Source organism: Apus apus, chromosome 6, assembly GCF_020740795.1.
Source record: "Apus apus isolate bApuApu2 chromosome 6, bApuApu2.pri.cur, whole genome shotgun sequence".
NCBI lineage: Eukaryota > Metazoa > Chordata > Aves > Apodiformes > Apodidae > Apus > Apus apus.
Window position 1 is genome coordinate 1,756,251 of NC_067287.1, and position 25,231 is coordinate 1,781,481.

General features: G+C 46.5%; 2 protein-coding genes across 7 annotated transcripts in view; both read left to right on the forward strand.

Moving 5' to 3' along the window:
• Positions 1–9,212, forward strand: part of CACNB4 (calcium voltage-gated channel auxiliary subunit beta 4) — a 59,590-nt gene extending 50,378 nt beyond the window's left edge. For 3 of the 5 annotated variants that reach the window (XM_051623535.1, XM_051623534.1, XM_051623536.1), the window contains one exon: positions 2,410–9,212. In XM_051623535.1, coding sequence (XP_051479495.1) covers positions 2,410–2,670 — 261 coding nt within the window. In that variant the 3' untranslated portion in view covers positions 2,671–9,212. The remainder of the gene's footprint in view (positions 1–2,409) is intronic. The other 2 variants (XR_007889900.1, XM_051623538.1) reach the window with 2 other exon arrangements.
• A 2,924-nt stretch (positions 9,213–12,136) lies between these two features.
• On the forward strand, positions 12,137–23,074 carry ARL5A (ADP ribosylation factor like GTPase 5A). 2 transcript variants are annotated; one of them, XM_051623558.1, is made up of 7 exons: positions 12,422–12,481; positions 13,179–13,283; positions 14,477–14,537; positions 17,217–17,364; positions 18,494–18,577; positions 21,545–21,696; positions 22,326–23,074. In XM_051623558.1, the coding sequence occupies exons 4-7, from the start codon at positions 17,221–17,223 to the stop codon at positions 22,372–22,374; spliced, it is 429 nt and encodes a 142-aa protein (XP_051479518.1). In that variant the 5' UTR covers positions 12,422–12,481; positions 13,179–13,283; positions 14,477–14,537; positions 17,217–17,220; the 3' UTR covers positions 22,375–23,074. The 2 variants fall into 2 exon arrangements, with proteins under 2 accessions (XP_051479517.1, XP_051479518.1); XM_051623557.1 differs by lacking the exon at positions 13,179–13,283 and having other exon boundaries at positions 12,137–12,481.
• Positions 23,075–25,231: the final 2,157 nt, after the last annotated feature.

Genomic DNA, 25,231 nt, shown 5'->3' on the forward strand with positions numbered 1-25,231 from the left:
ATTCTGAGCCCTCATGAGGTGGTGTGGGAACTGTAAAGCACTCAAGCCAGTCCTAGGAATTAAACTAGCTTGTGATATATTAAGAATTTAAACTTCCTATGTCCTTGTGACTTCTTGTCTGATACCTTGGGGAACTGAATACCAGAAGCCCAGAGCCTCGTGCAGCAGTCACACCTGGGAATGATACAGATTTGCTGGGACAATATGTATGTCCTTCACCTCATCAGGACTTAAATTTTTACACGGGTGTATAGTGAGAGGACAAGGGGCAATGGTTTGAAGCTTAAAGAGGGGAGATTCAGGTTGGACATTAGAAAGAAGTTCTTTCCTGTGAGGGTGGTGAGACCCTGGCCCAGGTTGCCCAGGGAAGCTGTGGCTGCCCCATCCCTGGCAGTGTTGAAGGGCAGGTTGGATGGGGCTTGGAGCAACCTGGGCTGGTGGGAGGTGTCCCTGCCCATGCAGGGGGGTTGGGACTGGATGGTCTTTGAGATTCCTTCCAACCCAAACCCGTCTGGGATTCTATGATTAAAGAGTATCCCTTTTTTACTTGATCATGCCTTGGACTTTAGTTTGCTGAGAATTGATCATTGTGGTTTAAGTGAAGTCTTTGGGCTGCAGGAAGGTCAGCAGGGAGAAGTTAAATGGCAGAGATGCAGAGGAGTCAGCAGAAGAGGGAGGGCACACAGGACAGCGTGCTCCTGTGCAGCTGGGGCTGCTGCACTGCCCAGAGCTGGTGGCTGTTGGGTCCTTGCTCATGACCTTGCCTGAAGGGGAAGATGTCAGCGTTGAGCTGTGTGTATCTGCAGCCCTCAACAGGAAGAGAGAATGGTTTGCCTTTGTGGCTAATCCCTGGTTAGCTCTAAACCTGCGTAAGTTAGTCTAATTTCAGGAAACGGACTTCAATCCTGGAGTACAAGTTTTGGGGGTATGTGTTTCTTAGAACCATAGAATCATCAAGGTTGGGAAAGATCTTCAAGATCATCAAATCCAGCCATCAGCCCTGACAGCCCCCAACTACTAAACCATCTCCTGAAACACCACATCTACCCATTTTTTTAACACCTCCAGGGACAGTCCCTCCACCACCTCCCCGGGCAGCCTGTCCCAAGGCCTCATCACTCTTTCTGTGAAGAAGTTTTTCCTAATATCCAGCCTAAACCTCCCCTGATGCAACTTGACCCCGTTTCCTCTTGTCCTATTGCTGGTCACCAGGGAGAAGAGCCCAACACCCACTGCACCACAACCTTCTCTCAGGTAGTTGTGGAGAGCAATGAGGTCTCCCCTCAGCCTCCTCTTCTCCAGGCTGAACAGCCCCAGCTCCCTCAGCCTCTCCACAGAAGGCCAGTTCTCCAGACCCCTCATCAGCCTTCTCTGCACCCTCTCCAGCACCTCCATGTCCTTCCTATCCTGCAGCGCCCAGAGCTGCACCCAGTGGTGGAGGTGCAGCCTCACCAAGGCTGAGCAGAGGGACAGGATCACCTAGTCACACTGTTTCTGATGCCATGCAGGCCAGCATGTCTGCATCAGAGCTCCAGGGGGTTTGCATTTCAAGCCCAGTGCTGCAGAAAATGCAGAGCAGTTTTGCACCCAGTTGTGCTGCAGGATGAAGAGTGACTGGGGGTGCAGGACCAGCTTGTCACCACACCCGTTTGGTGCCACACTTACCCCTCAGGAGGGAAACAGTGGGATGAGAATGACTACACAGGTGAGGCAGGGCAGCAGAGGCTTCTGGAAAAAGGAGCAGGTTGGAGCCAGAGAGGTAAATTACTGCAGGGGAGATGGAAGGGTGTGAGCACAGAGAGGTGAAGTTGCAAACTGATGAGATTTAAATCATGAATCATCTTAGAAAAGGATTTTCTGTCAACATGTTTAAAATATTTATTGTGTTTGAGTGGAAATAATTGGTTAATATCCAGTCCTTTTAGCCACCCCCGAGCCTGCCTGGTTAGCAGTCCATCGTTTGTGTGGTCAGGAAGGGTTTTACATGGGGCTCAGAGCTGCACCTTTCAAAAAGCGAAACAAACCCCAGCAAACATCTTCAGATGTTTTGTCAAACCACAGCAAACGGTGCCCGAAACTTCCTGAGCAGAGCAGAATGTTCATGATCAGAGAAAAGTGATAAATGCTGACTACATCAGCTCACTTTTCATGCCAAACGGCCTGCAGTATTTATTTAACAAGGTGAACGATACCAGCAGCTACACGTGGTAACCCTGCCTTTGGTCTGCTTTCAGCTCTAGGAACCTGATTGTTCTTGTGACCCATTCCTGTAGCGTTCAGACTTGAGTATCAGATGAGTAACAGGAAGGTGGATGGATTCTGGCCTCAGAATAAGTCTGGAAACGAGCTGAAAACGTGCGGTGCTCCTTGTCTGTGTTAATTAATGCTTGGACTCTTTGGCCCTCGCAGAGCCAGCGTGTGAGGCACAGCAGCCACTCTGCAGAGAACTCTCCCATCGAGCGACGAAGTCTAATGACCTCAGATGAAAATTACCACAACGAAAGGGCTCGGAAGAGCAGGAACCGCTTGTCTTCCAGTTCCCAACACAGCCGAGATCACTATGCTCTCGTGGAAGAAGAATACTCTGACTCATACCAGGACACTTACAAGCCCCACAGGAACAGAGGGTCCCCTGGAGGATACGGCCACGAGTCACGACACAGGCTTTGAGTTCAAGAACCTGGGGAAAACCAAGTGTTCATCCAGTTGATAACTCGCCATATAACGTAGCTAGGAAAAAAAAAAAACAAAAAGAAAAGAAATAGAAATCATCTTAATTTGGCAGGTGTGACGTGGTTCTCCTGACGTTGCACTCTGCTGGCATTTGGTGTTAAGTAGGGGGCAAAAAAAAAAAAAAAGTTGCCATGCCCTTCCATTTCTGCCCAATCATAGAGGTTGTTTTTTGGGTTTATTTCCTTACTTATTTTCAGTGCAGCGTTTGCATTTCTAGCCATACTTTTTTCTTGTCGTTAGGTATTAGACACATCTGTTTGTAATTTAGGATTCTTATCAAGGCACCTATAAAATGATTTCCTCTGCTGGAAATTCCAAATGACCAGTTCCAGTTGGAACCAATATATAAACCAATTCCTGTTGGAATTTGGGTGAATTGACTGGGAAGTCGACTTGAGCATGTTGCAATCAATTGAAAACAAACAAAAACAACTGAAAAATCTGAAAATTACACACCAGTAGAAGCCAGAAAGTTAGCTACAGTGTTTGTTTGCTGGAAGCTCAATTTACATTTGAAGTTAGAATAAAGGGATTTGTTCTAACTATTTACATATTTCCAGAACAGCTTATTCAGACCAACCAAATGTAAACTATTGGGAGTGCCAAATATCACAAATTATTGCAGCAGTTACAGAATACTTTCCAGTTTGAAATTCTTTTTAGAGCTGGCATGAATGTTGCAGCAAAAGGGTTTCTCTAGTTCAGCCAGTACTGACATTTTTGTTGTGGTCAGCAGTGATGGACTGTGACAGGATAAGGGGAAATAGAAACTGGAAAGTGAACAAACTGCAGAGTGGTTTGTCTGGTTACCAGTTGAGAATAGTCTGGGTTGTTTTTCCCTCTTGTTTAACCTGAACGCAGCTGGTTGTCCCAAAGTGGAACTTAAGTGTAGAGATGCATCATGTTGTTTCTGCCATTTTCAGTATTCTGCCTTTTTCAGTGGAAAAAAACAATCCACTCTTCTTACCCAGTCTGTAGAGTACCTCTAATTCCAGTACCTCTGGGTACCCACCTACATGTCACATCTTTCAAAATCCATCTTGGAACGTCTGAAAATTCCAGCATCGCACAAGAACTCTCCAGAGGACCAGTTTAAATTTCAGGCATGAAACCCAAGGGAAGGGAGTGGGGTTAAATATTCATTAGTGATGAACCTTTCAAGTAAAATATTGCTCAGCATTAGCTTGCAATAAAAGTGGAGCATCAGGAAAAAGTCTGCTCACAGTAAAGTCGTAGAGCTGACATTTTTGATTCAAGTACCATGATAGACATTTGGAGATATTGCTGCCTTACTTTGAACAGTCACTTATTTTCACCTACAGAGTCTTCAGTTTCTTTGAATAGGTTAATTGATGTGATTAGACCTTCTGTCTTACTTGATCAGTGAAGCCTTAGATCCAATGTGGTTGAAAAATGTGCCATGATTGACCGTCCTTTTGTACAACCCACTCATGTCTTTCAGCAGAGACTCCTGGGATTCCCCACTGCCTGCAGTTTCTGAACTGGACAGAACTAACCTGAATGTGCATGTTTTTAATGCAGGTTCATGTCAAAACTGGATTTTTTTTTATTTTTTTTTTTCCAAAAATGAGAATCATTAATTTTGTATTTACTTACTTCCCAAAGCCTGCTAAAAGTAGGCTTTAAAAGCATGTAGCACTAAATTCACGGCCTGAATATTACAGTTTCTTCTACTTTCTGGACCAGTTAGTGAAGATCACTGGTACTTCCCACCCCTGTTGAGTCTGGTTTATCTTCTTGATGTTAACAACGAGAGCAAGAATCCCTCTGCTTTCTGGTCCAGCCAAAAATGATGTGCATCTCCAGCAGCATTCAAAAATGGTGGGATTATGTTTTTTTAACAACTTCCCTGCCTCAGAGGCATCCTCCAGCTGGGTGATCCACAGGGGCCAGTTACCAAGAAAGTAAAAATATCTGCATCCATGGGAGTAACAGAGTTAAGAATGGATAGGACAGACCTGATCCTGCTTGATTTTCTCAGGCTGAATGCCTCCAGATTCCAGACGAGCATTTAGGCTGGGAAAGCACAGCAAGAGCTGATCTGGGAATGGTAGCTCCAGCTGCCTTCTCTACTCTTTCCTGCTATAGCACAGTGGAGCCTTCTCCAGGAATTTTTACAAACCTTTGTTACGTGTACAGCACACATACCTGCATGAGAAAGGAGGCATTAGGCAACACATTTTTTTTCTATAAGCTTTAATAAGTTTCTTGTTTGTGTGCATTAAAGTATTAATTGCAAAGGATGCACTGAGATGTATAAACCTAGATTAGACAGCTGTTTATCTTTATTCTGTAGTAGCATTAGGGGTCAGATCATTTAACTGCTTGAGGATATCTGCATTTTACTGGTAGGTGGCTGCAAAGCCCCTACATATATTTTCTAGTAAACGAGGTTACTGCTTTATCATTTCCTAGACAAAAATGTCATTTATTTCTGGAGCCTTTTGGAGCCTTGTTTTGAAGTCTTCCATGTCATGCTAGTAAAGGGAAAGATCTCCACAACACGTATGCACAAATTCCATCACCTGCAGCATCTGAAGTGCCAAAACTACTTTCTTTGTTCTACTGAAAACAAGCTCGTGAGGGAAGTCGTGTATTGTCTTGAGCAAACACATTGAGTTCTTTATGATGTGGGTTTAAGTTTACTTTACTCTCGTGTGTGTTTACCCTCTCCTGTCCCACTACCCATTCCATTTTAATGTAAGAAACCAGTTATAAGTGATCCAGCAGGTCTCCTTTCCTGCTGTTTTTTTTAATTCTTGGAAGATAGATATATCTTTTAAGTACAAATATACTGAACATGCTAATAGATGATTAGTTTATTCTAGACACAAGCTATGGGAGCTCTTTATTTTATAAATTAAATTATTTTTAGGAAACATGGTAATCAGTAAAAGCTGCAGTGTTGATCAGGGCGTGTGAACTCCTAGTACTTGTGTTAGAAGCTCAGCAATGCTAGCCAGCTGTAGTGTGATTTTATTATGCAATGGCACCATAGAAAATTGTGAAGTTCCTGTATTCCTGAATGAAGAGAAGTAAGACTAATTTTCCAGTCCTCATACTTCTTCTTCTTGTTATTAAACTATTATTAAAGATCAGGGTTCTGTTCCTAAGCTCTGGCTTATACAGAGGATTTTAGAAATGTTTGTAAAACATTGAATTTATTTTTTTTTTAAGTTTTGTTGTTGTTACCTGAGTTTTTCATTAGGACACGTTTGGATTCAAGACAATTTAGCCAATAAAGGTGATGATAACAATCTCAGAATCTAAAGACAATATATGTCAGTGCTGTGAATGAATTAACAAAGTATCTAAAAAATCTGGAAGCCACTTTAAAGACAATGAATTGTCAAGCTTGAAATTTCACATCCTTGGGCAAGTTGTTTTTAACAGATACACAGATTCTGTTAGTGGCTCCATAGATGCACATTGATCCCATGGGATGTGCAGCTTCACAGCTGATTATGCTTTTCTGACTGAGTCTATTAGGGAATTAGGTTTAAGGGAGTGCAGCTGAAGCTGTTCTATATCAAACTGTGAACAGTGGGCCAAGTCAGATGTTCATTTTCTAGATAGGTGGATCTGTCAAGAGTCAGTTCCTCTGCTGGAGACTGGATAGTGTGATAGAGCCCGACCCCTCATCTGATCCTGACACCAAGTGGCACCCCTGGTTTTGTCCTGGGTAGGAGGCAAGTTTCTGCAGCCAGGGCTGTTGCCTCCTGCTCATGGTGCTGTTCCTCAGCTGCTGGGCACTCAGCCTGCCCCAGGTTCCACACCTCCTGGACGCCAGCGATGGCTGAAGGCAGCGTGCTGGGGCAGAGGGGCCGGGCACATGCCCACAGGGGGATGCTGCCCACAGAAGAGCCTCTCACTGAGTTTTTCTCCAGGTTTGGAAGCTGCTCCTGAAGTTGGTGTTTGGGGGTTTAATCTTTTGTGCTCCTTGCTTTTAGGGTAGGAGAGGGCAGGTGACAGAAAGCAGGAGAGGTGGCTGTGGGAACAGCAGGGCCAGGGCGTCTCCTCTGGATGCGGCTCCAGTTGGGTTTGACTGCACATCTTCTGAGTTCAGTTGGGTCCCCATGGCATGGACTTCTCTGAAGCGTCCCAGAATCTTCTATCTTTACTGACATGAGCATTCCCAAAGGCCTATTGCTAATACCTTTACTTGGCAGCATACTGATTGGAGCAGGGCAGGGCTTTCGTGAGTCATTTCTCCCTTAAGAATGAACTGAGTCATGTCCCTCTGCTGAATTTTGTTCTGCAAGTTCAGTGCTTCTGAAGCCTGGCCTTGGTTCCATGGTTTTCTTCTTGTTGTTTTAAGCAAAAATAATTGGAGACCACAAATTGAAAGAATCAGGTGCATACTTTGTAAACTACCTTTTATACAAACCTGGTTTTGCTCCTAAAAACGTGTCTTTCAAAGCCAGGTTATATTACCCAGGTTGGTATTGATCCAAGTTGGACACCTGGGGTTCTGCTGCCATGGATTTTGTTGCAGTTCCCTCTCATTCCCTCAAGCAGTGCTCCCACAAAGAGTAACCAGAGTGTAAGATGCTGTCATGTAGCCAGTGTTAACTCTGGGGAAATTAAGTTCCCACTATCTTTAAAATTATGCCAAAAGAGACTGTATTATTTGAAGAGTCATCACTTGAATAACCTCTGATAAATAAGTATTCAAGTCCAATTTATGTTATATATTAAAAAAAAGAAAAAGTCTTGAAAAATACAAGGATATTTTAATAATGTTGTAAAATACATGCAGGGAATTAACCTGGAGAAAGAGCTGAAAGTGCTGCTTAGTACTGAAATGAAGATCTCTTTCATTGCTTGTGGAATCCACTTAAGGAGCCAAGAGAAGTATTGTAATTTAATCCACACTGGGAGAAGGTAGAAATAATTTTTCAGTGTTAATGAGGGTGTGTAATCCCTTTATTCCTTTGAAAATGGTGAAGCTGGGGAGTAGCATTGGCTTGTGCTTGGTGACCTTTGGTAGACTTGCCTTTCCCCCTGAAGTTTCCTGGCACTGAGTCACCATCTGGATTAGATCCTACAGACACCTCCTCCTGGGCACAGTGTCGGTGCTGTCTTCTCCAAGAGTCACTCAGTGCAAGGTCTGGCCATCAGTGTCACCCACTGATCCCCGGGTGCCGTGTCAGTATTTCCTGAGAGACACAAATGCAGTTACACTGAACGCCCTGTGGTTTTCATTCTACTCTCTGTAAGCAGTAGAAAAAAAAAACAAAATCCATATAGTGAGAAAACACATTGTACAGGACAAAACACTATATGCTGGCAACGGTGTAAAAACAGCAAGGAAAAAGAAGCACATTTGTAATAGCACAAAGTTATAATTCCACTCTTGCATTTGGCATTGTATTTTTGAAACAAAACAAAACAAAAAAGGGGGGGGGGGCTTGTGTAGGTATTTTGATCCAGCATCAGTGGATTTATTGCATTTGTGATCAGTTTAACCTGCTGCCTGCTCCTTCAGCAGCTCATTTCTAAGCCTGGCATTTTGCATATGTGATTGATTCCTGAATAATTTGCATTCCTTCCGTACTAACTGATGGGGGGGGGGGAGGGGGGAAAGAACCTTTTAAAATTAGAAATTCCACTGCGTTCCTTTCTGCTGATTTCCTCCTCAAAACTGAAATGACATGAATAACCTTGTATTGGGGCCACTGTGTAGATTTTGGCAGGTGACTGATGATTATCCCACAAACACACCCAGGAGCCCGAGGTCAGGAATGAGATTCTCCTGGTAAGGAAGTTCCTGGGGCTACTGAGCTACTTGCTTTTGGGTATGGGGAAGAGAAGGATGTCACACCCTAGGAGCTGTGGATGAGCCCACCCAGAAGTTCCACCGGTGTTGCTGAGAGTTTAAAATGTAAAGGCAAGTCAGCAGAAGGAATGGCTGCTGAGGCTGGGGGGCGGTGGCACTGGCAACACCCCTGGTCCTCTGCTCGTGGAGAGAGGGAGTCGGGGAGGCTGGGCAGGAGCAGCTCAGGGAGAGAGTGGAGCACAAGGTGGTCTGTGAGCATGAGGCACGGGGGTGAAGGGAGGAGGTGAGAACAGTCATCCCAGCTGCAAACAGTGGACCTTGGGCTTCTCAGATCCCTGGAAGTCTTGTTGCTCTCCCCAGCTGGTTCCCAGTGATGGCTCAGCAGTGGCACCTCACTGGGAGCCAGTTCAGAGTCACGCTGGGAAGGGCATTCCTGCCTTTACTAAAAAAAAAAAACACAACAACAAAACACCACGAATTTGTGTTTTCTTTTCTGCTGATTTGCCCCTTTCTGTTTTTACTTCTATAGATACTGTATGTGTAGCACTCTACAAGGCATGCTGGGTAAAATATACTATGCAAATGTGTACAGTGTTGCATGCTTTGCTCTCCCTCTGCTTTTAGTGGCTTTCTAAGAAGAGGAAGAAGAAGAAAAAAAAAAAAAGTGTTGTTATTTTTGTGATCAGAATAATTTAAAAAAGAAAATGCAGACTGCATGCTGACAGTATCCTCATTTCTATGGATTTGTTTTATGGACTTTAGATGTACAAAAATGAACTGCATTACAATAACTTTTCTACAATAAATGAAAAAAAAAAAACACCCAAACAAACAACTGAACAACTACAAACAGTTTAAAAGTCTTTTAAGTCTCTTTCTGTTCCGCTCTCGGGATTGGAGAAAAGCTCAGCAGAGTCACGTGAGAAGAGTGTTCAGGGTGCTCTGGTGTTGTTTGCCAATAGTTTTTGGCAGCAGCTTCACGTGCTACCACTTCTAATAAAAATTAATGAGATTCTGAAGAAGGGAGACGGACGCATCTGGTTGTGAAATGGATGACGTTTATTTTTAGTTCTGTCTGCTTTTAAATAGCTGCAACTCAGAAATACATAAATATGTGTGTTATCTCACTGTCCCATCAAGAAGTAAAACACTTCCAGCCAACTGCTCTGTTGAAGGATCCTCATGAATGGTCGTTGGATCTGGTCCTCAGGATGATCTCATGTTCATTTAAAATCGGTTCCTAGACAGAAACAAGGATCAGAATGATGCGAGTTATGAGGGAATGGAGGAATAATTAACAGAAAATGAAGGACTGTTTGTAGGATCTTGGAAATACTAAAGCACTGAAAGGTGCTAGCTCTTCCAGCAGAGGAGGGGCTCTGGGCTCCCCTGCCCCTCTCCTGGGGCTAATGTGAGGGGATGTGATGTTGAGGGGAGAGCCGCGGTGGCTCTGGGAGGGCTCGGGCACGTTTCTCTCCCATCTCTGCAGGCACTGCCTGCCACAGCCAGCTTGGTGGGGTTGCTCCTGCAGTGCTTCCCTCAGGAGCTGGCCTTCCAAGAACAGACAGACATCTCCCAGGTGGGCTGTGTGCCTCGCGTCAGTTAAGGCTGGCAGTTCCTCCCCTGGTGCGTGGGCAAGGCTTTTGGAGTTCTGTCCAATTCAGTTATCCTGGCTGTTTCATCTCAGCTATCAATAGCTTAAGGTTTTGTGTGTTTTCCTATAACCCTGGGAGTTAAAATTTGATCAGCCTCTGGTCTGTCTGCTCTACGTGTCTGAGGTTCTTCTGTGTAGAACTATTGTCCCCTCCACTGGTGAAATCCGACCAACACCACCCTGCTTCTGCAGCACAGCAGTGCTCAGGTTCACCCCCTCTCTGCATTCCTGTTGCTTGGAACAAAGCCTGCACCACCTGAAAGAGGCTTTTTGAATTCCCAGGAGGAAGTGGGATAGCTGGATTCAGGATAACCTGATGTGAGTGCTTTGTAGAAAGCTCCCACCAGCCATGGGACGCCCAGTGTTGGTACTTAAAAAGCAGCAGGACAATACAGGTTAAAACCAGGCTGCTATAGAAATTTAAATGATAACTAATACAGGGAAGCCAGAGATGAAATCTTAGCGATAGCTCCCAAGTCCTAAAATACACCATGTATTAATTAATCTTGTAGAAATGCCACTCTGTTCTTGTAGCTGCAAGCCACTGGCACTCGGGTGCTACCTGGCAGGACCAAGTACTGCCCAGAGCAGCCTGATGTGGCTCCTGCAGGAAAAAACAAAAACAAAACCCAGTGTTCTTCTGTTTAAGGAATAAAAATAAATGGTTTAACTGAATTTTGCTGCCTGCCCATGTAGCTGTGCAGCCCACCAAACCAGGAGAACTGAGGACAGAAACTGAACTTCTCAGTGAGGTGCAGCAGAAAGGGGTAGGGGGGATATGATGGTCAGGTAATGAATAATTAATTCCAGCGCAGGCTGAATGCTGACCTCGTGGAAAGCATCGCCCCGGGGGAGCTGCTTCCATTCCCTGCAGGGTCCTGCTGCATTCCCTCTCCTTCCCCCACCCAGAGGAGCCGAAGGTGTTTCCAAGGGCTGTGCCCGCGGTCACCCTTGAGGCTGGAAATGAGCGAGGTCCCACCAAAGCAGACACGAAGCCACCAAGGCCCAACAGCCTTGGGGATGTTTTTCCCCCCCGCGGACTGTTGAGCAAACCAAGGTTTCCCAGCCCCACCTGAAGGTGTCTTGGGCTAGTTACGGGGCCACCTCAGGGAGCGGGGACTGCAGCACTCCTGCTCATGCTGAAACACCCCTGAAGCACGAAGGCCACGGAGGAGAACGCGGAGTTATCTCGTCACTTTAAAGCTGGGTGGCCACAGATCCTTTACCAGCGCAGCGCATGAGCTGCTTTCATCCCATTGAAGCTGTTACCACGCCGATTTGTTAGGAGGATCTGTTTGCTTTCTGGCTGTGGTGGTGGTGAAGCTTGAAACCAAGGCCACGTCCGAAGGGCCGCGCCAACCACCTGCAGCTCCCGGGGTGAGCGGGTCTAACCCTAGTGCTGGTTCACACCCGTGGCTTGCATCCTGGGGGAGGGAAAAGCCAAACGTAGGCTGAGAGAATGAGTCTGGGCTGGAAGGGACCTTGAGGATCATCTCATTCCAGCTCCCTGCCATGGGCAGGGACACCTCCCACCAGCCCAGGCTGCTCCAAGCCCCATCCAACCTGCCCTTCAACACTGCCAGGGATGGGGCAGCCACAGCTTCCCTGGGCAACCTGGGCCAGGGTCTCACCACCCTCACAGCAAAGAATTTCCTCCTCATGTCTTATCCCCGCAGCCTCACGCCAACCCAATTCACCCCCCCCCGCCCCGGTTCGGCTGGGCCCGTTCGGGTTTTCCCCGCTCCCGGAGGGGTCTCGCCGCTGCAGGGACGGGACGGGACGGGGGGATGCTTCGGGAACCCACAGCCCTGAGGTGAACGTGGGGGGTTTCGGCGGCGGGGAAGGAGGCGGCGGCGGCGCCGGGCCCTGAGGAGGAGCCGGGCCCTGAGGAGGAGGAGGAGCCGCGCCATGTCGCCCGCCCGCCCCTTGTCGTCACGGCGCCGCGTCCTTCCCCGCCCTCCCGGCTCGGTGTCGCGACTGGGTGGGTGTCGCGGCCCGGGGAGAGCGGCCAGGAGCCCCGTGAGTGGCTGGGTTGGGTTAGGTTGGTTGGGTTGGTTTGTTGGCTCCTCCGCCCGCCCGCTGAGGATGCGGCGGTGCCTGCAGGCCCGGCGAGGCCTGAGCCCGCCCGTCTGCCGGCCCAGCGGGCGTTGGGCCGGGCCCTGAGGCACCCGGGCCGGGGGGGGGGGGAAGGGGGAGAAACTGGAGCGCTGAGGAGCCGGCCAGCCCCGGAGCTGCCCCCGGGCTGAGGATGGGGATCCTCTTCACCAGGATCTGGAGGCTGTTCAACCATCAGGGTGAGCGGCGGTAGGGGGGGGGGGCGGGCAGGGGGACGTGGCGGCCGGGCCTGAGGGGCCGGAGGGGCCGGCGGGGTCTTCGGCCTCTCCGGGGGGTGCTGGGGGGCCCGGGTGGTCGCCCTCATCCCCCTGCCCGGCTGCTTTCTGCCGGCTGAAGGGCGAGGGGACGGCGGTTGTTCTGCCCTGGCCCCCGGGCTTGGCCCGGGCTGGGGGGGGGGGGGGGTTGGCCCGGGAGGACGAGCTGCGGCCAGAAAACTCGGGGTCTTGTCGGTTTGTTGTGTTGCTGTTGTTTGGGGTTTTGTTGTTTTTTTTTTAGCCTTTTTACCTCCTCTTAACTCCTGGGAAAGCTCGTTTCCCGGAAGGTGCGGGTTGAGTGTGCAGCCGCGCTGTGTTGTAGCGTCTGGTTTAATCTTGTCGTCTGCCGAGTAAGCTCTTTTTTAAGGGTTTCGAGTGATGAACCTCGGTGTCTCGGCGAAATGGCTCGTTTACGGAGTGCATGTTAGAAGTTACTTTAGCTTTTTCGACGGTTTTAATGAGAGTTGTAACTTTGAAACACACGCTGACGCTCTTAAAGCGTGTTTGTGAGGTCTTTTGGGTCTGGTTTTGAGTGAACCTGGGCACACACGCGTGTTGAGTGTCCCAGTTACCTGCCCGTGAAGCCTCAGTGCGAATGCAACACAATATTTTTGTCTTGTAGCATCCAGCCCCACCTCAGACCTTCTGTTCCAGCTGCTTTCCTAACATCCACTATGCTGGCAACACCACACCAGAAACAAAAAAGTTCCTAGTTATGTGGGGTCAGGTAAGCAGACATTTTTACAATATTGTGCAGTTATGCAAAGTTATTGAAAGTGGAATTTGTATTTGATGGTACATTAGACAACCTTGCAAAACCACACAATATTGGTAAAATCCAAACCAAGAAGCCCCACTTGCCTGACCCCCATCCCCTCCCTCTCTCCTCTGTGATAAATCAATGTGAGCACACTTGGCACACTGAAGGAATTGATCTGGAGCTTGGGCAGACTTATAATGGCTTCTTGTTGCCCTTGTGGACCACTGGGGAGGGGAGAGAAGAAAGCCCCTTCTCACAAAGCTTTTTACTTGCCTGAACAGGCCAGTTGAAGCTAAGGTTATTTGTGCAAGGAGAAGTTGTGTAAGGAAGCTGAGAGCAGGCAGCTCTCACTCTTCCTGGAAATCATAAATTTGAATGAGCCTGACAACACCAGCTGCAGGATTCCAGTTCAATTTTGTGATGTACAGGAAAGAAGGTGCTACATAGAAACATGAATTGCTTGTGGCATTGAGCTCCAAAATGTGATTGCCTACGTATCAGAGCAGTTCTGTGTAGTGCCCTTTGGTTCATCTAAAGCTAACTGGGGTGAATGGGTGCTCAGGTATTCCCAGGCAGATCTGTTCCCCAGCTTCCAAACCTGCTGAGAGGAGAAGAGGACCCTGAGAGGCAGGCAGGTGGATCACCTTGCTTACAGGGGAAAGCTGCTGTGGCTTTTTCAGAACTCTTTGCAAAAAGAGGTGAAGGTGTTGCAGCCCACAAGAAAAGCATGGCCTTGGAAATGAGCATTTAGCATGTGTAAGCCTGTGTCCTGGAGAACAGCTGTGGTTGGGGGGGTGCAGAGAGCACAGTCTGCTGCAAGCTGCAAAAAAAAATAAAGGTGTAGAAGCCTGGGAAAGGATTCCAGTGGTTCTAGCAGTTCAGAGCAGGAAAAAAACCCCGCATCTAACCTCTTAGAAATGGTTCCTGTAGATGTGCAGATGGGGAAAAACAGTCATTTAGCAACTCAGCAGAGCACGTGGGTTTGTACACCTCCACAGACAGACTTCTAGGTATGGCCCATGGAAGGTGGCACCTGAAGTTTGTCAGTGTTTGCTTAGGAAATCAGTCAAAAACTGCAATGCTAGCCTTGTTTCATAACACAGCTGTTACCCTGATAGCAGCATTAACTGTGTGACTTACCAGTGGTATTTTTATTTCAGAGCACAAAGTGATCATTGTTGGTCTGGATAATGCAGGAAAAACAACCATTCTTTATCAATTGTAAGTATGAGCCACAGGTGGCATGTCATGTGTTTCAAGGTGTGCACTGTAGATAATACTCTGACTTGCTGCTGCTGCTGCTGCTTTCCAGGTTAGTTTTTACTTGGAGGGCATTGCCCTGCAGCTGGCTGGACAGTAGAGGTGGCAGTGGGGTCAGAGTGTGTGCTGAGAGCCTGGGAAGGGTTGTGTTTTGCCTGGTGGATGAATAAGGTTTTGTTTAGAGCTTTTATGTATCAGATGACGTTGCTATTACCACTTAATCACAACTGCCTCTGGTGTAGCCCTGTGGGCTGTTTGTCAGCACCATCAAAGATGGTGGTGTTGAGCCTTTAGCCACAGGACCACGCTGCTGAACTGATCTGTGCTGCAGCTTGCAAATACCAAGCCAGGTGTTGTGTCAGGAGCAGAGCAGTGAAGCCTGAGCACTCCCTGCCACGACTTGTGTCCTGGGAACCACGAGGTAGTTCCAGGCTGGTTGTGGGGCAGGATGGAGGAGGGAGGCTTGGGCACTGGCTGAACCCAGGACAGCACAACCTGCCTGGCCTGGGCTTTGTTTGGGCCACCAGCTTTGGTAGGTGTCCTACAGCTTCTGTTTGTCTGGCATTAACCTTGCTGCTGGTTTACATTAAACTTTTATGAGCCTCGTATCTCTGGTCCTCTGCTGCATTGTGATAAAAGGGTACACGTTTGTCTGCAGGCTCAGGAGCTCCTAGGTGGGACAGGCAACTCAAGGTCTCTTTGTAACAGAAACAGATTTGTGATTTCTCTCTTCCCGAGTCAGTGTCAGAAAGAATTCCTGCGAAGTGATACAGCCATGCTGGCCGAATCCTACACTTCACATGTGCTTTCTTAAAATGTTTGAGTTTTGCCAAATTATGATCTGTCTTTGCCTTTCTGAAACATGAAACTCATGTAGCCTTCCCAGCTACTCATGCCCTAGCATGCTCTGCAGAGAAAGTGGAAACATGAAGGTGGTTGTTATTTACATCAGGACAGAGAGATTTTAAAAAGCATAAAGAGAATGAAGAATATTTGTTAAGACTAGTCACTGCTGCAGCTGAGGGCTCTCCTCAGTGCATTTTAATGCCGTCTGTGCCTCTCCACTTCCTCCAGAAAGGTCTCATGAGTCTCCTTCTCATCATCTCATTTCTGCAGTCTCAGTGTTTTCTTTTCCCTTTTGGTCAGTGGATCTCTCTGTGCCTCCTTGGACCCGTTTTAGCTCCCAGCACTTCCCCTCCTCTCCTATTCCCCTCCTGCTTTGGCAGAGCTCTCTGAATCCTGTCCTCTCTTCCTCCTGCCTGACTCCTCCTGAAGCCCTACCTCCATCTGTGCATATCCCATTTTTTTTTCCTCTTACTGCTTCTTCACAGCAGATAAGTGTTCTCACCATGAATTAATACAATTAACTCTTTTCATACGAGCTGGGCAGAGATAGCTAGCAGGACGACTAGTGTTGGTTAGTGCCCTGGCTGTTTCTTTGAGGTCATGGAGGGTCACAGCAGATGTTGGAGTGGTGCTTCATCTAACAGATTGTGGGGCCTCCACAGACACTTAATTTCTTCCCGTTCCCCTCCCTCCCTGCAAGTAGCAGTAGGATTTTGTGCTCAGGTGTCTAGAAATGCCATTAAACTTCATGCTCACCTTGTTCCAGAGGGAAACGTCCACCTGTGGTATTTGCAAACTGCCAGATGCCAACAGCTTGAATGTGAAAAGCTGCAGGTTCAGCCAAGGAGAGGGGATTCATGATAGATCTCTTCCAGGCATTAAAAGGGCTCTACAGAGCACCAGACCATCCCTTTATCTCCTCCGTTCTCTGTCTCCTCTTCAAGAAATGTTCCACCACTGTTAAAAGTCTTAAATTAATGTTGCTGTAGCTAAAAGCTCCGCTAAAGCTTCAAAAATGTAAGATGGAAAGAAAAATAAAGTCAAAATTACCAGAAGAAAAAATAATTAAGTTCTTTGAAAATGGCTGATGTTTTCCTTGAAGCTACTTTTAGTTTTTTTGTATGTCTGAAACAGTAAAGTTTAAATAATTTGAACTTCAGGGATCTGACATTTGTTTCCAAAAAGTAGTTTATTGGATTATGCTGAATGGAGAGAGAAGGAAGTTTGGACGTAAAACAGCTGAACTGTGAGGAAAGGACATTCTTAGGGGCCTGTACTAGAAGGAGAGTGATATGTAGTGTGTTTGGTGGAGCTGGATGATGAGTACTTGTTTTTCTGCAACCTTGGAAATCTTGTGGCTTAACCACCTTCTTGAAGCAAAACAACTGCTCTGTCCCGTGCGTGCCAAAATCAGCCTGGAAAAAGGGAAGCTGACTGCTTCAAGCAGCTTCTGAAGCAGATATTCTCTCAGCTTTCTGATTTAATTAACTATAATATAGTTTTGTTCATGAATGCTCTCTCAGCTTTACTATTTGATTATCCTGCAGTTCACTGAGTCCTTTTTTATTGCTGCTTTTATTTATTTTCATTTGCCTCCCCCTGTCGAGCCCTGTCTCTTTTTGCCGCGCAAGGAGCGTTTAATTCTCCCCTTGACGTTCCACCTCGGAGCACCCGTCAGGTTCAGTGTTGATGGAAGTAGGTCAGTTTGGAGCCTTAAAGATTCTCTGTAGTGCAGGGAACTGGGCTAGTTTCTGCAGCATCTCACTGGTTGGCTCCCCTCCCTTCCCTCTGCAGCTCCATGAACGAAGTGGTGCACACGTCGCCCACCATCGGGAGCAACGTGGAGGAGATCGTGGTGAACAACACCCGCTTCCTGATGTGGGATATCGGGGGGCAGGAGTCCCTTCGCTCCTCCTGGAACACCTACTATACAAACACTGAGGTGAGGGTGGACCCCTGGCTGGAGAGCTTGGTGGAACCGTTGCTGGAGGAGGGAATCCAGCCACCTGAGATCTGTACCTGACGTTCTTCCAGAGGGCTGGCTTAAATGGGCCTGGAATGGTACCCTAGCTACTTCAGGGCATTCCTGTTTCTATGTTTGAAGCTTCCCCCTTAGCAAGCTGTTGTATGGCTTGCCTTGATGTTTCTTCTGTAAGATGCAGAATGTGGAGTTGCAGCTCAAAACAAGTAGTCTGTGAGGATGCTGGATCTGCAGCCCTAGGGCAGGTGCTCAGTGATGCTGGGGACTGTGGATCGCTGTGCTTGCAGGTCCCTTCTCATGGACCGTGGCTGCCCTGTCTCTGCAGCAGCTACTCTAAGACCTGTGTAACCCAGCAGGAGTAAGACTGAAAGCCCAAAAGTTTTCCTCCAAGACTGGGGGAACTCTTGCAAGCTCCCATCATCAGTTTACTGAAGGACACTCAAGACTTTTAAGAACTCTTTAGTCCTGAAGTTACAGCACATATACTGAACCTGATTAAAGTAATTGTTTCAGTCTAGGTTTCCTGTGTCTTAGCAATGGTGGTTTCTTAAAAAAGCTGCTTTTTTTTTTAATAATTAACTTTGTTCCCCTGTGCTTTCCTTTAAGATACTATGATGTGTATCTGCATGTATACTCTTTGAAGTATGATGCTTACTGGGTTTTTTTAAAATCCCTTACAAATACCTATTTGCATCTTAGTGTTTGAAGTAGAGGGGGGAAAGCTGATACAGTGTACCTTTGTAAGGCTGCAACAAATTTTTGGAGGGATCTGTGTGCTGCCTCAGTTATGCTGAGTAAAGAGCAAAACCAGATCTGGGACTACAGGGAAACACTTGCTTTCAATATAATTTTTTCACTTGGAAATGGCAAGTCAGAAGATGTGCCAGAGGCACTTCCAAACCACAGCATAAGTTGTAATTGATAGCAGTGCTGTGGGTAATCACACTGGCCTGGGAGAAGTGCATCTGGAATAGGATGATACCAGTCTGGATAATCTGATGGGAACAGTAATCTGTCCTGCTGTCCAGTGTGTGACCAGGAAGATAAGAGTTTGTTCTCTGACTAACAACTTTTCACTTTTCATTTAAAGTTTGTGATAGTTGTTGTGGACAGCACAGACAGAGAGCGAATTTCTGTGACTAAAGAAGAACTCTATAAAATGTTAGCACATGAGGTGAGTAGACCCTGTGTTTTCTTTGTTTTAGTATTTCTTGTGGGTAAGATCTGGATGATACATATGAGGGGGAGCAGATTCCCCTGCTGCTGGAGACAGCCCAGGATGGAGAGAAACCTCTCCAGGGAAGCCCAAGGCAAACAGGAGCAGTCATTTTCTCCCAGCTGCAGGCTGTGCTGTATCAGAGCTGTCTTGTTCCTGCTAGAGCTTCTGTCTTTTCTGAAACTCACGATAAAGCAGTAAATTAATACCAAATTACCAAAGAGAACTCCCACAAAAGTAGCTTTTCAGCTACTGAGTGCTTCAGTGATACAGAAATTAGGACCTACAAATGACTTTTGTGGGTTGTATACTTCAATCCATGTTAGTAGCTGAATGAGATAGTTTTTAAAAAATGTTGTTTCCTCCATTAACTTAATGACTATTTTTCATAGCTTCATGATGGCTTGTTTTCTCTTTTCACAGTGAACAGCTACAGCCTTAATAGTATGTCTTACAGCAACCAGCTATAAAGCTGAAGGAGTGAACTGCCCGTGGCTGTAGGAGCCATCATTCTATTTGCACTTGGAATTACAGAATTATGAGAGTATAATTAGCTAACTTGTAAAGACCCTCTTTAAAACTGAGCCTTGTTTCAGGCCCAAAACTGAGCTTGCTGGGTCTTGGTTCAACCTGGAGAAGAGCAGGCTCCAGGGAGACCTGAGAGCACCTTCCAGTGCCTGAAGGGGCTCCAGGAAAGCTGCAGAGGGGCTTGGGACAAGGGCAGGGAGTGAGAGGACAAGGCGTGATGGATTAGAACTGGAAGAGGGAAGACTGAAGTTGGGCAGTTAGGAGGAAATTCTTTAGTTTGAGGGTGGTGAGACCCTGGCCCAGGTTGCCCAGAGAAGCTGTGGCTGCCCCATCCCTGACAGTGTTGAAGGGCAGGTTGGATGGGGCTTGGAGCAGCCTGGGCTGGTGGGAGGTGTCCCTGCCCATGCAGGGGGGTGGGACTGGATGATCTTTAAGGTCCCTTCCAACCCAAACCATTCTGTGGATACTGGCCTGCTGTGTAAGTCACAGGGCACCTATTGCATGACCCAAAAGTCCTGAAGACTTTAACCCCTGGAGTGCAGTGGGTTGGGAGCCCTGGTTTTTACTAAAGATGTGTTTAAATAAGCTTGGGACTCGAAAGATTAATGCAGACTTTGTATAAGATGGCACTGAGCTTCCAACTTTAATTGTCAGAATACAAAATGTGCATACAATTGATGGCATTATATCCCAAATTATTCCATCTATATTTAAACTATAGCCACTGTTTAGTAGATGGCTGCAGGAAGAGCAGAGACTGCCTGTGGTTTTCCTTTGAGGGATCATGGTAATCCAAAGCATTGGAGAAGAAACAAGTGCTTTGCCTGCTGTCCTGGCTTTCTGATTTTTGGTAGTGAAATTGATGGTGTTTAATGAAATAAATTCTGTGAAGTTAGGTCTGGCTTTTTGGTTGTGGTGGAGGGGTAAGAGTGGCACGGGGGCACGGTTGGATTGCAGAGAGGTGCTCACCAGTCTGTTGCAGTGGCCACACAACCTCTGCCTCTGCTGTTTCACCATCTCTAAGGAAGATGCAGAAGTTGTTAGCCAGCTGAATTTGAAAAGAAGGAAGTCTGGAACTCCAAACAGCTTGAATGCCCTTGCTTCATGTGGGGAGACTATTTCTGTGCTCTGAAAGCACCCATCTAACAGTAAATGTGCCCATTGTTTTACAGCAGGAAGTTCTGAGTATGTTCTGCTGGCTCTCCAGATGCCACGACGTTTGAGGAGGGCAATAGTACATGTAGGCTGACATGAGTGTCAGATATTTATTTAGAATAGCTTTTCCTCCCAGTCCTTGAAAATCTTTTATTTCTGATAAACAGTTCAGTTTAATGTCTGCTAAGGCAAAATTGAGCTGCCCAAATCAGTTGCATCTATTTTCTGGACCAGATCGTTTGGGAATTGATTTTACTGCTTGTAAAAATTAGTATGCCTGATAGGCATTTAAGTGAATGAGTTGTCTTGGCTTCCTGGGAAGACCTTTTTACTTTCAGAGGAACAGATTTTCAATAATATGTGCCCATACTAGTGTAATTCCAAGCAGCTTGAGATATAATAAGCTTGCCCCTAGAGTCACTGTTCTCAAAATGGTGAATTCTGATGATTTAAATATTGCATGAGCCTTGCGAAGCAGTGTATGTGATGTGCTTGTTACTGCAGAGGGCCATCCTTTGCTTCTAAAGCAGCACAAGTGATTATTCTCTACAAATTCTGTGTATCCTCTAAATAAAACATTGCTGCAGCTTGTTTTATGCTGTCAGCAGCAGTCTTACTGCTTCCTAATGGCTGGAATTCCCCTGGCAGGGGCTGCTGGCAGGCGGGGCTGCTGGCAGGCAGAGCTGCCTCTGATGCCCAGCTGGGTGCCAGCACCCTGCACCAGGTTGGGCAGGGTTTTACCAGGGCTTCAGAAGTTCTGCTGGGGTGACCCACTCTTGCCCCACCTAAGAACTGCTGCACAGTCTGCTGATGAGATACTGAAACCAGTCTTAACAGCGTGGCAGTGCATCAGAGTGGTGTGTGTGGAGCAGAGCTGGGCTCAGGAGGTTGCAGGGAAGGTTTGGGTGCAGAGGCAGGGGTGAGCTGGGGAGCTCGGGGTGAAGCAGGAGGCCCCAAGTGTTAGAGGTGTGTGAGGTTAGTGCAGCTGCACAGGCACAGCCTACCCTGATCCTCACAGAGCACAGCAAAACGTTGTGCCTGGTTTTGCAGATCAGCCCAGGAAGAGCTCGACCTTGGGCCTGCTGGATCAAAGGATTTTGTGAAGTTGCATGTCAGTCACCCTGCAGGATTTTATAGCTGAAGTGTTGGGTTTTGTGGGTTTTTTGCTTGGGCCTAAAGTTCTCTACTTCTGCCTCCAAGGGCTGATTTGTAATAATCTTTATTTTTCTTCTTTCTCCCTAGGACTTAAAGAAAGCAGGTTTGCTGATATTTGCTAACAAGCAAGATGTTAAAGAGTGCATGACAGTAGCTGAAATATCTCAGTTTCTGAAACTGACTTCAATTAAGGATCACCAGTGGCACATCCAGGCCTGCTGTGCCCTCACTGGAGAGGGGTAAGAGCAATTCTTGTCTGCAGGAGGAGAATCTTAAATTAGTTTGTTGGGTTTTTTTTATTGTAGTGTTTAGTTTTAATGCACATTCCTCCCCTGTTGATCATAATCTGACTCTTAAAGACTTGGGAGCTCAGAACATACTGGCTAAGGATCAGTGTGACCCAAAAAACTAGTGTTCACATCAAATCTGCAATCTCCCTCACAGTGATAAAACTTTATATGACTTGGGCTGAAGGAGGGCAAGGGTGGGAATGACCTAAAACATCTTCTGGTTTATTAACAATAACCATAATCACCTGGTCTAGTGGGAGGTGTCCAGGCCCATGGCAGGGGGTTGGATCTAGATGTTATTTAAGGCTTTTTTCCAACTCAAACCATTCAATTATTCTGTGATAATTAGAGAATACTTAAGTGTATGCCTGGAAGTGGTGGGATCTGGGGTCTCTCACCTATAGATTGCATGGTAAGATCCAGGGAATACTGCACTTGGAGTGAATTGTTTCTGGAAATGATTCCTTCACTCAGAATCGCAGAGTTCTTGGGAAGAATTTCAGTCGGTGCCATGGAATTAGCTTTGAAGTTATCCTGAGAGTTGCATGTTCCTTAAAAAGGGTCTCTCTTTGTTACAGGCTGTGCCAAGGACTTGAATGGATGATGTCAAGACTTAAGATCAGATGATTTTTAATGACCTCTTTGCACAGACATTGCTTGAGAAGAGCAGTACCCACGATGACCTTCACAGTGGCAGGATTGATGGGTTGGGTGTATTTATACGGAACTGATTTCAACTTTTATTTTCTACATAGATGCACACACACATACTTGTATATAAATTAAGACTGTTCAGCAAAAAGAAAGATGCAGCTGAGTCTCCAGTTTGGTTTCCTGTTTGTTTTCCTCCGAGGATGCATGTGAAAGCTGTGATCAATTTTCTTTTCAAGATACAGCCACTCAGAACAGTCCAATGTTGAGCGTGGTGAAGATGAAGTGAGAGGAAGGAGCTTTTAATTTTGAGTTTTATTATTCCATTGTAGTCCTCTCTTGTTGAAGATGTTGGCTTCATTATTCCAGTAAATTAGCAAACAAGTGGATGGCATAGATACCAACTTTCCAGTATTTTTAAGGTTACCGGTGTTACCAATGCAAAAATATTTTCCTGTATGTGTACTGTACATATTTATGTATATTTATACCTCAATTTTAGGTTAATTGCAATCTGTTCAGACCAGTGTGTCAAGCTGAATCAGTATCTTGACAGCAGTACTAATACCTGACATGGCCAACATGTCACGACTTCTTTTCCTCTGTTATCTGTATGGCTGTGGGGCGCACCAGACAGGTGGCTCACCACGACTTGATAAAGCAGACTCTCTCTTCAGACCATGGATTGTTTCTCAGATGATTTTTCAGCTAGGGAGGATGCCAGGAGGGATGGGGGCATGGGAGTTGGGCTGCACGTGGCAGCCCGGGCAAACGAAACGTTTGCCAGAGAGTTTAAACTGAAACAGATTCTCTTCTTGGATTGTCGTGGCCACTGGGTGAGGTGGTTCTCAAAGGTGCATGTCATGCTGTCCTGTGGAGCTGCTTTTCTTTCTTTGCAGTGCTGTTCATGTATGAATCCAGTCCAGTAGAAGTACCTTTTGCTGTCAGAAAGGGAAAAATGTCATTTTTATTCTTTTTTTCCTTAACCAAAGAGGAGGCACAAAAGTATTTTTTGAAGTCCCACCAGTATTTGACAAAGCAAGTCATACTGTGTATTAAGTGTATTCTCAGAGGAAGGCTCTCTTCTCTTTGATAGCATAAAATACCTGTCAACAGTGGATGGAGCTGGGGTGGGGAAGGGCAGCAAGCCAGATGGACTCTACTTGAGGAGCTGGGACTGACCCCTTCATCCTGTTCCTCAGCAGCCCCAGGGCACTGCTTCTTGAAAACATAACTCCCTTGTCCAGGCCCCAGGTGAGTTATGAAGATGTGCCAGAACACTACTTGATTATCTCTTCTTACTGTAGGACCTGGTGGGGTGGATGTCCTGTGGGAAAGGTGTTCAGATTTGCCATTTTAAAGGATACAGGCTCTTCCTTGGGATGACAGTTGGATGGCTGGAAATGTCATCAGTGTTGTGGAAGTGTACGGAGCCTTAATCATGGGCTTGTATGTTGGAGATGTATGTTTGGGGAGTACAGCAAAGTGAAATAAAACTCTGTTAAAAATATCCTTCCAACTATCCTTCCCTTTCTCAGCTCGTACATCTGGCAAGGATGGAAAAGACATTTTAAAGAAAATGCTTAGTTTGAACTTTTACAAGGGCTTATCTTGGGTTGTGGGATAAATTCACCTGCTTCACTGGGGATCATGTTGTGAATTTGTGGGGAAGAGAAGGGAGGCGGTTCCAAAAGTCTGTATTTAACAAAGGCAGGTAAAGAATTTAACTTTTTTATGTATTTTTGATACCTCTTGAGGATGCTCACCGGGTAGGGAGTCTGCTGTCTTTGTTCAACATTCTAATGTGTACATGCATATATTTACAGTGCATGCACATAGATACTGGTATTTAACTGGTGTATAGCAAAATGTATAAATGTTTGAAGAAATAACAATTTAATGCAAAGACTTTCTCAGTTTATCTGATAGTATCTTCAAGAAATGAGCTCTGTGCACACTTGCATATGACACAGGACTGTGCGTTTTCTAGTCTTGAAAAAGCAGACTGGCTTAGAAACCTCATGTTTGGTTTTTGAGTCTTATGTCTTCCCCTCCCTGCTGAAATAATTGTTCTGTAGTATTGTTAACTGCTTCTGCCTGGATCTGCACAGGTCACACGTATTGGGATTTTGTTGGTTTTTAAGAAACGTGGTTGCTCCTGTTAAGGGAAGAAAACTCATGGAGCAGGATCCTGATCTTCTGCTCCTTGCTGAAATGTGGTGCTTACTCCTCTGCTTCAATGCCTCTGACTTGGTAGGCCCATAGAATGACAGTGTGGTCTTTGTTCCAGGTGTGGCTTGTGTGGCAACCAGACATCTTACCTTTGCATGGGAGCAAACTCAGGTTTGCTCTTGTTCCCTCTTGGTGTCCTGGCCACTTCCACCTTCCCTGGCCTCTGGGATCCTGCTGTGGTTCACTTCATCTTTGTTCCCCAGTGGCAACAGACCCTTGTGAGGAGCTGGGAGCATGCACACCTGAGGGCTGCCTGCTCAAACAATGACTTCTCTGCGCCAGACAGTTCATAATCCAAAAATGAACTCCTTGTCTGTGTGTTGGGCACTGAGCAATCAGCCTTAACCCAGCTACAAAACAAAGGTGTGTGTCAAGTGTAACAGTGGGAGGTGTTTTCTGTCTGTGTTGTGATCCCATCGTGTTTCAGGGGGCAGGTGTGCTCTTCGTGGCCATGGAGTGGTGGCCAGTGCCTCTATGCCCTGTGTGCCTGCAGCCCCTTCCCTGGGGCTCAGGAACCAAAGGAAGACACGTGGAATGCTGGGTTTTCTGTCTGTAAGGAATTTCTCTCTGGTAGCTGGGAAGTTCTTTGTCAACCCCTTGC